Source organism: Calliphora vicina, chromosome 4, assembly GCF_958450345.1.
Source record: "Calliphora vicina chromosome 4, idCalVici1.1, whole genome shotgun sequence".
NCBI classification, from domain to species: domain Eukaryota; kingdom Metazoa; phylum Arthropoda; class Insecta; order Diptera; family Calliphoridae; genus Calliphora; species Calliphora vicina.
In genome coordinates, this window is record NC_088783.1 from 111,239,043 (window position 1) to 111,258,240 (window position 19,198).

General features: G+C 26.8%; 2 protein-coding genes across 2 annotated transcripts in view; both read left to right on the plus strand.

Moving 5' to 3' along the window:
- The first annotated feature begins 1,514 nt into the window (after positions 1-1,514).
- LOC135959124 (uncharacterized) lies at positions 1,515-2,040 on the plus strand. Its single transcript, XM_065510153.1, has 3 exons — positions 1,515-1,583; positions 1,660-1,746; positions 1,815-2,040. The coding sequence occupies exons 1-3, from the start codon at positions 1,524-1,526 to the stop codon at positions 2,010-2,012; spliced, it is 345 nt and encodes a 114-aa protein (XP_065366225.1). The 5' UTR covers positions 1,515-1,523; the 3' UTR covers positions 2,013-2,040.
- A 13,303-nt stretch (positions 2,041-15,343) lies between these two features.
- mnb (minibrain) overlaps positions 15,344-19,198 on the plus strand; it is a 122,736-nt gene continuing 118,881 nt past the window's right edge. The window contains exon 1 of the mRNA XM_065510388.1: positions 15,344-17,050. The gene's annotated coding sequence lies outside the window, so the exon portion shown is untranslated. The remainder of the gene's footprint in view (positions 17,051-19,198) is intronic.

Below are 19,198 nucleotides of genomic sequence, written 5' to 3' on the forward strand. Positions count from 1 at the left end.
AGAACGAGTAACCGTTCAAAATAATAGCAAGTAACCACTTATTCAACAAATTTATTTTGTAAAAAATCTCGAAATCTGCTAATAAACAAGATTTATATAGAATTTCTGACAATAACTCAAATTTAGAACGAGTAACCGTTCAAAATAATAACAAGTAACCACTTTTTCAACAAAATTATTTTGTGGAAAATTTTGAAATTTGCTAATAAATACAATTTAAATAAAATTTCTGGCAATAACTCAAATATGCCAAAAAGTAACCACTTTGAAAATTACTCGTTACTTAGCTTGAAAGTTTTTAAATTACTTAGAGATTATAAAACCGAAAAAAATTTCTACAAATTATCAAATTTAGAACGAGTAACCGTTCAAAATAATAACAAGTAACCACTTTTTCAGCAAATTTATTTTGTAGAAAATCTTGAAATTTGCTAATAAATACGATTTTTATATAATTTCTGGCAATAACTCAAATATGCCAAAAAGTAACCACTTTGAAAATTACTCGTTACTTAGCTTAAAAGTTTTTAAATTACTTAGAGATTATGGAACCTAAATTATTTTCCTCAAATTATGGATTTTGAGGCGAGTAACCGCTTTAATTTTGCCTAGGTAATCGTTATTCACATAAAAATTATATCTAGATTTGCTTAGAAAATTATAAGAAATTTAGTAAAAATAATTTTGTTGCTTAAAAAGATAATTTAAAGAAAAGTAACCATTAGGAAAATAACTGGTAATTGCTGTAAAATGGATGAAAATCAGATTTGTTTTTGTAATTTCTTTACAACATTGATTTAAATTTATTTCTGTTTTAAAATATCCTAAAGCAGTAGGAATACAGCTCTGCTTATTTGTTTACATCCCCTAAAAATCAACCGCTGTCAGGCCACATGAATCCTTAAACATTAATTGTTAGAGCAACATTAATATTTTGACAGTTGAAAGCAAAGGTTCTTTAAAAGAGATTTATTTTTGGCAACAAAAATATAAAAGCAACTAACAGGCAATAACAAATATAATTTAAAGTTTCCATTAAATAAAAGAATGAATTTAATAAATTTGTTTTAAATTAAATATTAAGTGTTAAATTAACAAGGATTTAGAAAGGTTGCTAAGGATTTTTTTGTAGTTGCAATTTGTTTTTTTTTTTATTTGTTAAAAGTGCAATGACAATCACAACATAAAACACCCCATTTACTAGAGAGAGCAGCAGGACAATAGAGTCAACAAAAGAGAGTGAGAGAGCATAACAAATTACTTAGACTGACATTTAAACAAATAAAGGATTTTGCTAAAAAGATTTAAATAGAGAGTGAGAGTGTAAAATCAAAGACCGTTGTCTTATTTGACATTGCAATTACGAAATTTTTTTTTTATTATAAAATAAACTATTGTTGCTGAGAATTCTAGGAAATTGGCAATTAAAAGGTATAATAAATTATACTTTAATAAAGTTGTGTTAAATTGTAAAAGAAATTTTAAACATCAAAAAAAGTCCCTAAAGGAAAACTAAAATAAACATGACTCCCTTCGATGATTTTTCGTATCTAATAAATCATGTATTGTTGGGCGAAGAGCCGGTAAGTAATTTTCACAAATTTAAACAAATCGATTTTGGTGTAAATGAAATTTATAATTTTTTTTAAAAAATTTTAGACCATAGAAGATTTTATATTGTTGGTGGGCACGGTGGTGGCTTTTGTGGCCTTTGTTTTATGGTGTTGTTTTCCCATACAGCCCAAGGTAGGTGTTAAAAACTAGCAATTGCTATTTTAAAACAAATTCTAAAGGTTTAAACAATTTTTTCCCAGGACTCGGCCAATCATCGACAGTTTTCCTGTAAAACCATGCATTCGATTAACAGCTCTTCACATCAAATGCAAACCAGCTATAGTAAAACCTCTACCAATGCTTTGGTCCACAATGATTATATATTAAGGAATGGTTCCTCAACAAATGGGGCCGGCAGTAGTGGTGGTGGCGGCCATTCATATCATTGTTGCACTTAAATGCCCCTTTGCAGCGCAGCTATTTTGAACAGGTTTTTCTTGTTTTACTTTTAAATTTGTATACAAACAAAAAAAACTTCAGAAAAATAACATTATTAAGCAACAAAATGTATTAATATTTAAGTATAATTAATTAAGCTTAAACCAAAACAAAAAAGAAGAGGGTGTCAAATAGGGGTTTTCGAAAAGCGATTACTTAATTAAAATAATATGTAATAATTATTTGGTTTTAAAAACCATTTAATCGGCTTGTAAATCTAGTAATTAGTTTTATTTATAAATTAAATTATAATATAATTAAACATTTAGGCGGTATTTATATTAAAACCAAAACGGTTACTTGAATTTATTCAACATGTTTATTTTTGTATCACACCAAATCATTTACTTTAAGTAATAAATATGGTTATTTTCAATACATTTTGTAGAAATCCCAGATATTTTATTAACATTTTTGTGAATTTAACTCAAAAAAACGATATTTTAAAAAAGTAACCACTTTGAAAGTTACTCGTTACTTATGCAAATTATTACTAATTTAACTCTAAAGCTTATAACAAACAATATTTTTATGAAATAATCAAATTTACAACGAGTAACCGTTCCAAATACAGGCAAGTAACCACATTTTTAGGAAAAGTTTTCTGTACAAATTCTGGAAATTTGATTTTAAATACGATTTTTATCAATTTTAAGTAAAAAAATAGAAATGGTAGAAAAGTAACCACTTTGAAAGTTACTCGTTACTTATGCAAATTATTATTAATTTAACTCTAAAGCTTATAACAAACAATATTTTTATGAAATAATGAAATTTACAACGAGTAACCGTTCCAAATAGTGACAAGTAACCACATTTTTAGGAAAATCTTTTTGTAAAAATTCTGGAAATTTCATTATTAATATAATTTGTATGAAGTTTTACCAAAATAATAGAAATTGTAGAAAAGTAACCACTTTAAAAATTACTCGTTACTTATGCAAATTATTACTAATTTAACTCTAAACCTTATTACAAACAATATTTTTATGAAATAATCAAATTTACAACGAGTAACCGTACCAAATAGTGGCAAGTAACCACATTTTAAGGAAAAGTTTTTGGTAAAAATTCTGAAATTTCATTATTAATACAAAATAATACCAAATAATAGAAATTGTAGAAAAGTAACCACTTTGAAAGTTACTCGTTACTTATGCAAATTATTACTAATTTAACTCTAAACCTTATTACAAACAATATTTTTATGAAAAAATCAAATTTACAATGAGTAACCGTTCAAAATAATGGCAAGTAACCACATTTTTAGGAAAAGTTTTTTATAAAAATTCTGGAAATTTCATTATTAATAAAATTTATATGAATTTTAATGCAAAACAACAAAATTATAAAAAAGTAACCACTTTGAAAGTTACTCGTTACTTATGCAAATTATTACTAATTTAACTCTAAAGCTTATAACAAACAATATTTTTATGAAATAATCAAATTTACAACGAGTAACCGTTCCAAATACAGGCAAGTAACCACATTTTTACGAAAAGTTTTTTGTACAAATTCTGGAAATTTGATTATTAATACAATTTGTATGAAGTTTTACCAAAATAATAGAAATTGTAGAAAAGTAACCACTTTGAAAGTTACTCGTTACTTATGCAAATTATTACTAATTTAACTCTAAACCTTATTACAAACAATATTTTTATGAAATATTCAAATTTACAACGAGTAACCGTTCCAAATAGTGGCAAGTAACCACATTTTAAGGAAAAGTTTTTGGTAAAAATTCTGAAAATTTCATTATAAATACGACTTTAATCATTTTTAATCCAAAAAATCTAAATTATAAAAAAGTAATCGCTTTGGTTTTGCATTAAAAAAAAATTTTTAAATGAAAAAAGCGGTTACTCGATTAAAATTTTTTTTCCTAAATGGTTACTTAAATTTTTTTTTCCATTTTTTTAATTTTTGTTACTTAGTTTAATGTATAAAATTAATAAATTGATTTTTTATATATGAATTCGGTTTTTGTAAACCCGGTTACTCCAATAGAAACTAAGTAACCGGTTTTTATTTAGCAGTTTATCTGATACTTTTAACGATTTACTTTATTGTTACTAAATAAATTATAGTAATGGGTTTTTAAAAACCGGTTACTCTAATAAAAATTAAGTAACCGGTTTTTATTTAACCATTTTCTTATTATTTTTTAATGATTTACATTCGTTTAGAACTAAATAAGGGGATTAAATCAAAAATTTTAAAGCGGTTACTCGTTAAATTTTTTATACCCTTCAGCTTCGTGAGAAGGGTATATATAAGTTTGTCATTCCGTTTGTAATTTCTACATTTTTCATTTCCGACCCTATAAAGTATATATATTCTGGATCCTTATAGATAGCAGAGTCGATTAAGCCATGTCCGTCTGTCTGTCTGTCTGTCTGTCTGTCTGTCTGTCTGTCTGTCTGTCCGTCTGTCTGTCTGTCTGTTGAAATCAGTTTTCTGAAGACCCCAGATATCTTCAGGATCCAAATCTTCAATAGTTCTGTCAGACATGCTTTCGAGAATTTTGCTATTTAAAATCAGCAAAATCGGTCCACAAATGGCTGAGATATGAGGAAAAAACCAAGACAACCTCGATTTTTGACCTATTTTTTTTACCTATATCTGGATTACTAAGACATTAATATAGACAATATGGATATCTAATGATAGATATTTCAAAGACATTTGCAACGACGTATATAAGACCATATTAAGTTGGACCTACAATGGGTCAAAATCGGGAAAAAAATTTTGAACCCGAATTTTTTTTAAAAAAAAAAAAATTTGAAAAAACAAAAAAAAATTTTAAAATTTAAAAAAAAAAAATTTTAAAATTTAAAAAAAAAAAAATTTTAAAATTTAAAAAAAAAAATTTTTAAATTTAAAAAAAAAAAATTTTAAATTTAAAAAAAAAAATTTTAAATTTAAAAAAAAAAAATTAAAATAATCGAAAAATTTTTTTTTCCAAAAAATTCAAAAAACAACTGAAAAAAAAATTAAATTTTGTTTACCTAAAAATATTTAAAATTTTGAAGTATAATTTGGTGAAGGGTATATAAGATTCGGCACTGCCGAATATAGCACTCTTACTTGTTTAGAATTATTCTTGTTTACTTTTGGAAATGTTTAAATTTCTAGATTTTCTTTAGTTGGACAATGATTTCTTAAATTTTTATAGATTTTTTTTTGTATTTAAGTGATTTAGAACCGGTTACTCGTGGTTACTTAAAGTTGAGTAACGATTACTTTAATTTATTTTTTTATATTTTCTCTCTATTTTTGAAAATTTGTTTTTAAATTTCTTTGCACATATTTTCTTTTTTGAAAACCGGTTAACCGAATAAAAATTAAGTAACCGGTTTTTATTTTGGATGTTTTTTTTATTTGTTTAATGATTAATTTTATTTTTTCTATCTAAATTGATTATGACATACATTTTTGATAAATTTCATATATGAATCCGGTTTTTTGAACCCGGTTACTCTAATAAAAATTAAGTAACCGGTTTTTATTTAAGTTTATCTTATATTTTTAACGATTTACTTTTTTTTTTTCTAAATAAATTATTGTAATGGGTTTTTAAAAACCGGTTACTTTAATAAAAATAAAGTAACCGGTTTTTATTTCGCAGTTTTTTATTTTTTTTAATGATTTACATTTATTTAGGTCTAAATAAGGGAATTGTGACATAAATTTTTGATTAATTCAAAAATTTTAAAGCGGTTACTCGTTAAATTTTTTTTTAATTATTCTCGATTACTTTTGGCAAAGTTTAAATTTTTAGATTTTCTTAAGTTACACTACGTAATTTATTTTTTTTTTTATAAGTTTGTTATTTTAAAGGGGCTTGTTCTACAGTTTTATTTTTAGTTTTCAAAATCCGCCTACTTTTATTAACAAACTAAAGCCACGCCCCCTTTAATATTATGCCCCCTTTAACACAAATTAATAATATCTTTTAAGCCCTTTACCCTAAAATAAAAATATATAAAAAAAACTTATTTCATAGACTGATTTATTTTATAAAAAAAAAATATAATAAAAAAATATATAAGAAAACATATTTAAAGAAAATACATTATTTATTAATCCCCCCTTTTGAAAAAAAATTTATAATCAATGCAAGTTTTTGATCATTAAAAGAAAAGCTGAGAAAGCTAAACTTTCTACAAGAAAGTCATCATATTTAATGTAAATTTCTAAGTAAAATCAAATACAATAAAATATTAATTAATTAAATTCAACTCATTAACCATACACACCTTTAAAATCATTGCATTAATTTGTTAATTATATTATTAAAAGAAAAACAAACAAACAAAAAGCAAATAAATACCATATTTTCTTAACAAAATAATAATAAAAATAAAAAAAAACAAAAATGATAATCAATTAATAAAAAAAAATAAACCAAAAAAAGTCAAAAAGAAAACTATATTACAAAAATGGAAAAACAATAATAAAATGTATGAAAACAAAATCTTAATTGAATATTATTTGAAGAGTTTCAATTTAAAGATGTTTTAAAAATTTTAAAATTTTGAAAATTTTTTACCTTAACTGTTATAAAGAACTTAACCAATAATGAAGCGATTGTTCTGATTTTTTTAATATTAATAGAGGAAAAGTTAATATTTAAATTTATTATCTTCAGATTAAACAAGTCTTAATATAAGGCTAGTCCTTGTATTCCAAAATTGAGGACCCAGGAGGTCAAATATTACAAATATTAAATGATTATTTCTAAATATATAGCTATATAACTTTCATATAAATCGTCCAATCGGTACAAAACTTCGAATATGAATAGAGGAGCAGTTAACCTTTCAGAATATAGTTTCTTAAAATATATAAATTTTAAGTAACAGTCGCTACACTGTGCCAAAGTTGGATACACTAATGTGAGCAACTTTTTTTTATAAATATTCAAATATTTTTATACACAACTTCTGTATAACAAAAGCTATTAGAACAAAACTTGATATATAAATACAGAAGGAGTTAGGCTTTCGCAATCTCATTTAAACGGCAATTTTACTTAAAGACAGATTCAGCTACACTGTGCCAAAGTTGGATACACTAATGTGAGCAACCTTTTCCAAATATTCCATGATTTTTTATACACAACTTCTGTATCACAAAAGCTATTATAACAAAACTTGCTACATAAATACAGAAGGAGTTAGGCTTTCGCAATATTATTTAAACGGCAATTTTACTTAAAGACAGATTCAGCTACACTGTGCCAAAGTTGGTTACACTAATGTAAGCAACTTTTTACGAACATTCAATGATTTTTTATACACAACTTCGGTATCTCAAAAGCTATTACAACAAAACTTGCAAGATCAATACAGGAGGAGTTAGGCTTTCGAAATTATATTTAAACGGTAGTTTAGTTTAAAGACCGATTCAGCTACACTGTGCCAAAGTTGGATACACTAATGTGAGCAACTTTTTACAAATATTTCATGATTTTTTATACACAACTTCTGTATCTCAAAAGCTATTACAACAAAACTTGCTACATAAATACAGAAGGAGTTAAGCTTTCGAAATTATATTTAAACGGCAGTTTAGTTTAAAGACAGATTCAGCTACACTGTGCCAAAGTTGGATATACTAATGTGAGCAACTTTTTTCAAATATTCAATGATTTTTTATATACACAACTTCTGTATCACAAAGGCCATTAGAACAAAGAGCTCAAGAGCTATTAGAACAAAATGTGTAACATCAATACAGAAGGAGTTAGGCTTTCGAAATTATATTTAAACGGTAGTTTAGTTTAAAGACCAATTCAGCTACACTGTTCCAAAGTTGGATACACTAATGTGAGCAACTTTTTACAAATATTCCATGATTTTTTATATACACAACTTCTGTATCACAAAGGCCATTAGAACAAAACTTTCTGCATAAATACAGAAGGAGTTAGGCTTTCGTAATATTATTTAAACGGCAATTTTACTTAAAGACAGATTCAGCTACACTATGCCAAAGTTGGATACACTAATGTGAGCCACCTTTTCCAAATATTCAATGATTTTTTATACACAACTTCTGTATCTCAAAAGCTATTACAACAAAACTTGCAACATCAACACAGAAGGAGTTACGCTTTCAAAATTATATTTAAACGTTAGTTTAGTTTAAAGACAGATTCAGCAACACTGTGCCAAAGTTGTAAGCAACTTTTTACGAACATTCTATGATTTTTTATATACAACTTCTGTATTATAAGAGCTATTAGAACAAAACCTGGAACATTAATAGAAAATGAGTTAAGCTTTCGTAATATATTATTTTAAAAGTTAGCACATTTAAGCAATTGAAGCTACATAGGGCCAAAGTTGCATACCCTAAAAAAATAGTTTTTTTTACAAATATTCAATGATTTTTTATATAAAACTTCAGAGTTACATGAGCTTTTAGAATATAACTTGTAATATTAATAGCAAATGGAATAAGCTCTCAGAATATTATTTAAAGAACTCTTTAATTTAAGGACAGGCTGAGCTTCACCATGCCATAGTGGGGTACCCTAATATTAACAACTTTTGACAACTATTCTGTGAAGTTTTTGTATATAACTTCGGTATTACACAAGCTATTGGAACAAAACTTGGAATATTAATAGAAAAGGAGTTAAGCTTTCAGATTAATATTTAAAGAAATATGTAGTTTAAAAACACAATGAGCTACAGTGTGCCAAAATGAACCATTTTATTAAGGACACACTTTTTAATAAAAAATTCTGCAAAATCAATTAATTTATTTACAACTTCTATACTATTCAAGCTATTAAAACAAAACTTGGAACATTAATAGAAGACAAGTTAAGCTTTCAGATTATTATTTTTAAAACAATGTAGTTTAAAAACATAAAGAGCTACATTGTGCCAAAATGAACCATTTTATTAAGGACATACTTTTTAATGACAATTTCTGCAAAATCAATTAATTTGTATACAACTTCTATATTATTCAAGCTATTAAAAGAAAACTTGGAACAACAATAGAAGAGGAGTTAAGCTTTCAGAATATTATTTACAGAAATATGTAGTTTAAAAACAAAAAGAGTTACAGTATGCCAAAATGAACCATTTTTTTAGGAAAAATGGTTTTAATGAAAATTTCAGCAAAATCAAGTAATTTATTTACAACTTCTATATTATTAGCGATATTAAAACAAAACTTGGAACATTTATAGAAATGGAGTTAAGCTTTTAATAAATTGTTTACAAATCTGTCTTATTTGAAAACTTTAGGAGCTATAGTATGCCAAAATTAACCATTTTATTAAAAAAAAGTTTTTAATGAAAATTTCAGCAAAATCAATTAATTTATTTACAACTTCCATATTATTCGCGCTATTAAAATAATACATGTAATATCAATAGCTGTTGTGTTTAGCTTTTAAACCATTGTTTACAAATCTGTTTTATTTGAAAACTTTGGAAGCTACAGTGTTCCAAAGTTGACTATTTTTCTTAGTGAAAAACTGTTTGGATTAAAATTTTGCAAAAATAAAATCGCACGAACTTCTATATCGTTAGTGCGATCACAACTAAACTTGAAATATAATTAAAGGAGTTCTTAAGCTTTCAGAATATTATTTGTAGAGTTTTGAATTTTAAGCACAGGCTGCCGGACAGTAGGACAAAGTTAGAAATCTCGTTTTTGTTAAACTTTTTGGATGTAAATCTTTTATTATATATAACTTTAATAATTCTAAAGCGATCTGTTCAAAACTTTTGAAAACAATAACCAAAAAAATAAGGTTTTAAAATAATGTTTTCAGGGCTGTCCAGTTAAAGTACAGCTTAAGCTAATGTGGGCCAAAGTTGACCATTTTATTGGGAAACAACTTTTTGAATGCAAAATTTTATAAATATTGAGGTATTTTTTAAAAACATATAACTTCTATATTAATAAGGCGATTAGTACAAAACATGGAGGAATAATAGAGGATTAGTTAAGCTTTGAGAATCAGGTTTACAGAGCTATCAATTTAAATCACAGAATGAGTTATATTGTGCCAAAGTTGAACATGTTGATTGTGAAATTTTTTTGGGATATAGATATATGTTTAAATATAACATTAATAATTCTGGCGCGATCTGAACAAAACATATAACAACAATAGCAGAGGAGTTAAGCTTTCAGAATATGGTTTCTACAACACTCCAGTTTAAATACACCTTGAGCTACAGTGAGCCAAAGTTCACTATTTTGTGTGGGAAAAACTTTTTGTTTGAAAATTATACAAATCTATAATGATACAACTTCTATATAACTCAGCCGATCTGTACCAATCTTGCAAAAATATTAGAGGGAGAGTTAAGCTTTCAGAATATTGTTTGTACAGCGCTATATTTTAAACACAGTATGTACCCGATGGTGTCAAAGTTGAGCATCTCGTTTGTGAACAATTTTTTGAATATACATTTTCGTTTAAATATAACTTCTATAATTCTGATGCAATCCTTACAAAATTGGGAACAAAAATAGATAATAAGTTAGACTTTCTTAATATAGTTTATAGAGCTGTTTATTTTAAACACAGGTTGCTTGATAGAGCAACAAACTTTAATATTTAATTTAAAAAAAATTCATACATTTTTTTGTAAAAACTTCTTTACATCTTCTCTATTATTTGTGTAATTATTACAAATCTTTAAATATAAATAGATAAGGAGTTTTCTTATCAGTAAATTGGTTTAAAAGCTGCTATATTTAAGCCTAGGATGAACCATTCTAATTGAAATTTCACCATTTTGTTAAAAAAAAAATATTTTTTTTAACTCGTAGTTTTTACGATTTTGAATTAAAAGTGCAGGATTCAGTAATATTTAAGATTAGAAATGCAATTTTCATTGATTTTTTAATTTTTTTTTAAAGAAAAATGAAACACTTTTACGCTTTTATAATTTTAAAGACATTTGTTAAATGTTTTTTAAATTTTTTAAAAGAATATACCTTAATGCAGCTTAGTATAAACCCCAGATTTAGTATTAATAGAAAATAATTAAATTTCATAAACAAAATTTCAACTTTTTCCAATAATACTAAGAAATTTTTGGAAAAATTTATTTCATTTTTGAAAAATTATAACAAAAATCAAGTTAAAAGGAAAAATGTCCATGAAAAAATCTTTTTTTAATTTTTCTAGGAAAAATTACAGCTTTTTTCTGTTATTTAGGCATTTAAAAGAAATTTTATTAGGAATAGTAAAGAAAAATCCCTTAAATATTACAATATTTATTACTATTTAATAAAATCTTTATAAAAATCAAGGAAAACAACGAAATTTTGCCATGAAAAATAAGTTTTAAACAATTTTCAAGCTAAATTAGAGCTTTTTTATGTTCTAGAGCTTTTTTAAATTAAATAGTTAGCAGCACTGCTGCAGCACAGAAAACCTAGCATCAGCAACCAATCAAAAAACAGAACCTAAAAAATTAATTAATGAAAATGAGACATAAAAGAAAAACAAATTTCCATACAGATCTTTAATCTCTACTAATTAATTATCCTTATTAATTTTATGACTAATTTAATTTATGTAAATAGAAATGATTTTCCTTTCCTCTAATAAAACATTAACATCATCGGACATTTGTCTGTCTATCGTGGTCGTCTGTCTGTTCGGTTGCTATGCACGCTGTTTTATAAGAAAATTCTACAGAACTCACAGAACAGAGCGCACACCAAAAGAACAACATACGCAAAACAACAGAAAAAAAAAACAAACCTAAAACAACAACTACAACAACTGCAAGTAAAAATTTTTCATTTTATCCATGTTCGCATGGATGTATGCACGTTCGTTCGTTCGTTAGTTCGTTTGTTTGTGTTTGCTTGTATCCAGAAAATCGGCAACAACAACCACAACATTTTTGTGCAGACGATGTGAAATAAACAAAACCAAACAAACTAAAACAACAACAAAAACAATATCATATAGGGATAGTTGGAAAAAATAGAAATATATTAAGAATTTGCCTTAACTTCTACAAGTTAGAAAGAGACGACTATATTTTTGTGTATAAGGCAATGGAGAAAATGTGAGCAAAAGGTAATAAGCAAGAATTTGTTGTATGAGGGAAATTTTGTTTTAATACGGGGAAATTTTTACAGATATACTAAAATGTTGGTAAAGAGATGCCAGATGGGGGGTGAGAATTAAACGGAAGTATTTTTTTTAAATTATTTGTAAGGGATTAGGGGAAATAGTAGATTTTTAACAGAAAATATTAATTTAAATTTCAATTATCAAAGAAATGTTAAAAAAATATATACATTAAAAACAAATTTGTTAAATATTTTAAAGATACTGAAATTAAAAGTTTATAATGTTTAAAAAAAGCTTTTAAGGAAAAAAAATAATTAATTTAATACATAATCAGCCTCATTATGAATAAAAAATCCAGGGGTGTTTTTGCATTTGTCATATTCAAATTCAATTTTGATAATGAGAAGAGGGAAAAAACTCCTGAGGATTTTTTATTCATAATTGGGTTGAATAATTTACAACAATATATTTTTTTTTTACACTAATAAATCAAAATTACGTTTTTTGTTTAGCATAATATGGCTTTCAAATATGAAGTAGAAAATATTTACATAAAGAAAACCAGCATGTCGATGTTAAATAAGTTTTTACAATGATGAGGCCAATTGAAATATAACTGATCATAATTTTTACTTAAAATTTGGAATATCAAAAAAGGATTAATCTTTTATAATGATCAAAAGAAGTGTAATCTTTTATAATATTTAAAAATTTAAATACAATATAAATGTATTCAAAGTATTGGCCATTGTTAGCTATGACCTTTTACCATCTTTCTGGCAACAAATGGATTCCGAGGCAAAAGAACTGATCATCTTTTGAGGCCAAGAACAAATCAAGCCAATATCGGATACTATGTTCCAAAGTGAATCGTATCCCAAAGAGAATGTTCTACATCGATCGAAACAAATATTAGTCAGACTGGTCTTTTTAACAGGTATTGCAACATGTGGCCGAGCGTTGTCATGATGGAATATTACTGTTTCATGTCTGGCCGCATATTCTGGGCGATTTTCGGTCAATGCTCGCTTCAAACGAAACATTTGCGTTAGATACAGGTTCCCAGTGATGATCTGGTCAGATTTTAGCAGCTCATAATAGATAGGACACTTTTGCTACCATAAAATACAGAACATTACCTTATCTCCATGGATATTTGACTTTGGTGTCGACTCAGCTGGTTGTCCGGGCTTCACATACGATCTCTTAAGCTTCGGGTTATTGTAATGGATAAATTTTTCATTGCAAGTAATGATTCGGTGCAAAATTATTTTATTTTATAGCGTTCAAGCAGCATTTCCCATATACAAAATCGTCTTTCAAGGTCTCTCAGCTTCAATTCAATGCTGCTTGCAAACGCTTTGAATTGCAGCTTGATTAGCTCCCGACGATTTCCCTTAGATGAAATCACAAACTCTATCAATAGCCGTAAATCCAATAAAACACCTGGTGTAGCTGGAATATTTGCTGAGTTATTAAAGGCAGACTGTCATAATAACCGCCAAAATAATCTACTCATTCATCCGCACCTTCTAAGCATAGTGTTAAAGATCCCAAAGAAGGGAGATCTTACAAACCCAAATAACTGGTATTACTTTGCTCTGCATTGTCAACAAGGACATCGCTCAAATAATCGCCAAAATTATTTCAATTAGGGTGACACCAGATTAAGATAAGAGCAGTGCTAAGTACAGGCGGGGATCCAGGTCAACCGTAGGGGGTGGGGGTGGGTGGTTGTGGAAATTATAATTTGATCTACATTTTTCTATTTATTCCTTTTTTATATGAAAATTTTTCGGTTTTGGTGGGGGAAATTTCCTATTTCACCCCCACTGGATTCCCGCCTGGCTAAGTAGAACGGTAAAGTTTGAAATCGGTGCTCGGCAAGGCTGTGTCTCTGTTTAATGACAACAAAAACAGATGCAGCTGGCCTTAAAATAAATACTGCTAAAACCAAAATCCTTCGAGTTAATTCGACGTCTCAAAAGTTATTTAAAATTAGCCTCACTCAAATAGAAGATGTCAGCGATTATTGTTATCTTAGGAGCATAATTTCCAAAAACGACGAGTCGGAAGAAGACATTGAAAACCCTATACAGATAGCGCGAAAAACTAACGATTGTTTAAGATATATTTGGAATTCGTCTTCCCTTTTCCATCGTACAAAGTTAACCATATTTAATACGAATGTGAAATCCACTCCTCTTTACGGTTGTGAGACGTGGCAAGATACTCCTGGAGACATGAAAAGGATTATGATGTTTGTGAACAAGTGTCTTCGCAGGATCTTGCTGAGATAAACTGGCTCTGGGAATAAAATTGTGCTCTGGGAACAATCCAATCAACAGCTCATAGCTTTAGAAATACGAAGTCGTAAATGGTGATGAATTGGCCATACATTGAGAAGGCCATGGAATGACATCACAATTGAGTGGAATCCTCATACGTGGAGAAGGCAAATCAATACAGAAATATCCGAAACGGGAAAGGGCTGCAGCGAAGTGAAAGCGTTAGCACAAGACAGAAATATTTTCAAGCAATTTATTGAGACCCTATACTCCTTATGGGATCAACGGGAAATATATATAACCCCTGGTTATGTGTTAACTAATAGTTATACTGACAGTTTTCATACAAAAAGAATTTTAAACGACAGTACAACTATTAGTTAACAAATAATCAGACTTTGTGTTTTCATTAAACAAATTTTTAAATTTTCCATTTTATTCTAATTTTGTTACTGTTATTAGGCACAAAATGTTTTTTTTTTAATTTTTATGCCATTTTAATATAGTCGTTACTTTTTTTTATAATTTAAACCTAAATTTTCATTCATTTAAAATTAACGGCCAGTTTTAGCTATAATTGAAGGGAAACAATACAAAAATGTAACAAGTGGCAACACTAGCTAACCGTTTGTATTAAGAAAAGCAACTCTGTTGAATAATTCCCTTAAGGGAAATTTTATTTTAGGATTTTTTAATAAATAAATAAATAAAGGAAATCATTAGTTAACTAAATAAATAAAGCTGTTTTAATATATTTTAAAAAAATTTAATGCAATTAATTTATTTTGTTTGTTTTATTGCGGAGTTTTCCACTACCATCTCTAGTTGTTTATGGAATTTCCCCATTATTTCTTACAGCGTTGTATTTTGGTGATGGGAAAAAAGGGATATTTTTCGTAGTTTTCTTTGTGTTGCTGTTCCTTTATATTGCTTGCAAGAATAATGTATCATTGTGTCGGTGTGAAATAAAGAAAAAAAGTGTGAATTTTTTTATATTTTGTGTGGCTTAAAAGAAAAATTTAATTATTTCGTTAAAAATCATTGAAAAATTACACAAATTTGTGAAATTCATTGAGACGAATATGCGGGTTAGCAGGATTTTATGAAATTCTAAAGCTAAATGCTAGAAATAAGGCGAAAAAATGCATTTAAAATTTCACCTGACACAAATTGCTGAAGACAACGCCGTGCGGCGGTAAATTTTTTTCCATTTTTTTTTTTATTGTTAACCATTTCATACGTTTTTTGTGTGTGTTTTTTTTCCTTCTTTGATATTGCTCGCTCGCTGTCTCTCTCGCTCACACTACTTCGTACGCGACCCTTCCCCCAAACAACCAACAACAAAAAAAAAAACACTAATAACAACAACAACAGCACTTTGGTACTGATTGTATGTAAAGTTTGTGTGTGACGTTCTTTTGTGTTTTAGTTGAAAACGAAAAAAAAGAAAAATTAAAAAGAAATTTGTTAATGCCACAAAAAGTAAAGAGAAAAAACCTAAGAAATTAAATAAATAAATAACCACAAGAAATAAATAAGCCTTAAAACGAAAAATTATATAGATAAATATTGAAAAAAAGCAAAAAAACATACAACAAATAAAATAGCAAAAGCAAAGTTGTGGATGAAAAAAAGAAGAGGAAAAGAAGAAAAGTATCAAACGACGACGACGTCGCCCATAAAAAAATGTGTGTGTTTGTGAATTTTTAAAAGAAAAATAATGAAATATTAAATTACAAATAAAAATACATAATAAAATTTCTATAGAAAATTAAACAAAGCAACAAGAATTTAAGTATAATCAAACACAAAACAAACAAAGTAATAAAAATATATAAAAAAAAGAAAGTGCTAAAGAAAATATTTGTAAAGCAAATAAATTAAAGTGAACTGTTTTTCTTTTTTATTATTTTTTCATGTTTTTATGAGAAAAAAAAAACAACAAAATTTTAAAGTAGAAAAACACAAAAAAGTGGAAAAAGAAGAAGCTTATGAAAGAAAAAAAAGAAGAGTAAGCAAAGCAATGTTTTTGTTGCCTTTGAGCTGGTGCTGCTGCTAAATCAGCGTCTACGGCTACTGCTCTGCTTTGTGGAACGCGCACGCAGTTCATTGGCAATTATTATTTAGCCTACACTCAACAAAAAATTGTAATTCAGCTAAACAAATTTTACTAATTTTATTGTTATTAGTGTAAATCTGCCTCAACTTTCATCATCATCATTATCATTGATATCTTCATTATCATCATTGCCCTCAACTTTAACTTCATTATTAATTAAAATTGTGTAGTTGCTGTTATTGTAGAAATAAGATGGTGTCTAAAGAATGTGTTAAATCGTGTTAACGTCATTTTATTACAACTCTCTAGCTTTGTGTTTTTTGTTATTGTATTTTTAACAGGATACAAAACAACAAACAACAATAACATTATTATTATTATTAACAAAAACATCACAAAGCTATAAAAGAAACAACAACAACAAAAATTCCCCTACATTCGAAGAGAATTTTTAGAATTTCCCTCATTATTCCTTTGGAATCCAGCAAAAACTTAACAATTTCTTTCAAAATTGTAAAATAAATCAACATACTTTGGATTATATTAATAAAATTGCTACAAAAAAATGTAAGTATTTTGTAAAAATTTAATAAAATTTTTAAGGATATTATACTTAATATAAGACTTTTATTAAAACTCTCTTTTCTTTTTCTGTTTTCTACGACGCTCTTTAGTTTGTATTTTCAAAATTCTCTTAAGTTTCTTTGATACTTTGTTGTTTTTGCTTAATCAGCTGTTATTTTGCAGACAAGTTTTCTAGATTTTTTTTTTTTTTTAAAAATATCAATATTTTTAAGGTAATATGTACAATAAAAAAGAACTAATATTTAGGTTAAATTAAAAAACTAAGAAAAATAAAAAAAAAATTAAACTCATAGTGAAAGAATTTACAAAAAAAATGTTGGCTCTACTTTGAATCATTAACAAATTTTACACCAGTGTTACATTTTTTTAGGACATGATACTAAAAATAGATTTTAAATAAAATTCGTCAAAATTAAAAATTTGTTATGGTTCCAGAAGGCGCGGTTCCAGTTCAATCATTTGGGGGAGGGGGGGGTTTTGTAAATTAAAATTTGTTCTTCATTTTTCTTTTTTTATATGAAAACTTTTCGGTTTTGGGGGGGAGGAATTCGAATTTCCCCCCCTCTGGATCCGCGCCTGGATTCCAAATTTGATAAAAATTTGGGATATTTTATGTTTAAAGCTATTTCGAATATAACATAGGGCAATTCCATATCATCGTACGTGACATTTGTACACCTATAAAGTGGGATAGATTTTGCAAAAATAAGAGTATCTGAAAAATAATTTGGTCATTATGTTCCATTCAGAGGATACTATATTTTAAAATAATAAAAAGTTCTTTCGAAATATTGTTGTCCAAAATATCGAGCGAAATAAGGGTATATCGTACGTGACATAAAACGGAATTCATTTTGAGGTACATGTAGAAATATGCGAAAATATTCGAGGGACTTTATGTTTTCTTTTATCGTACGTGACAGATTTTTCTCTTATAATAAAACCACATATATTCTGTAAATATATGTATACAAAAACTAAAAAAAGTGAATAGAAAATATACATTCGGTTTCAATAAACAATTTGACAACAGCAAAAAATCAATCAGAGTCAAATTCATTTAATACTACAAGCTAATTGGGAGCCTAGTTTTCGCCGCAATTTTAGCCTAAAACATTAAAAATTAAAATATTATTTTTGTCTTTAATATGTTGTAATATGATCTAAATACTTTCCATAGTATTCAAATTTTTTTATTTTCTTCTACTCAAATCATCTTGAAAAAAATTTTCAATGTTTTTTGTGTTTTCAGTCGTGGTAGTTATTCTCGTGGAATTTTCCATATATCAAAGTTATGATAGAATTAGCTTTCAACTTCAGATATATTTGATGCCCAGAAATTAGATTTGTCCCAATTTAAATCAAGTTGAGCAAAAAAAAAAAAACTAATGAACTTGTCTAACATTATTTTTTAAAAAACAAGTAAGAGAGCTATATTTGGCCGTGCCCTTCACCAAATTATACTTCAAAATCATGGCAGAACAAGCAAGGTACAATTATTAAAAAGTACGTTCTCAATTATACATTCCCTATAACGTCAAACAAAAGAAAATTAGAAAAAAACCAAACGAAATGTCTAAGACAAAAATAAATTAATTAAACAAATTTTTGTGTATTTACTTTTTTTCGTGAAATATTCAATTCAAATTTAATTTTTTCCAAATAAATATGTGTTAGTTTTAATATAACGTGCAAAACATTGCGAAAACAAAATAAAAAGTGATGAGAGTAAATGCGTTATTTGACGTTGCAGGGGTAAATATTGAAAACTCTCCCTAATAATTGTACCTGGTTGGTTCTACCATGCTTCAAAATAAAAATTTTGAATATTTTTAGGTAAACAAAATTTTTTTTTGCAGTTTTTTCATTTTATGGAAAAAAAATTTTGGAATTGTTTTTTTAATTTTTTTGTTTTTTTTTTTAATTTTTTTTTTTAATATTTATTTATTTTGACCCATTGTAGGTCCAAGTTACTATCGTCTTATATGAATCGTTGCAAATGGAAAAAAAACTTTTCGAATTGTTTTTAAAATTTTTCTTTTTTTAAAAATTTTGTTTTTGTTTTTAAAATTTTTTTTCTAATATTTAGCGAAAAAAAAATTTTGATGAAAAAAAAATAGGGTTAAAAAA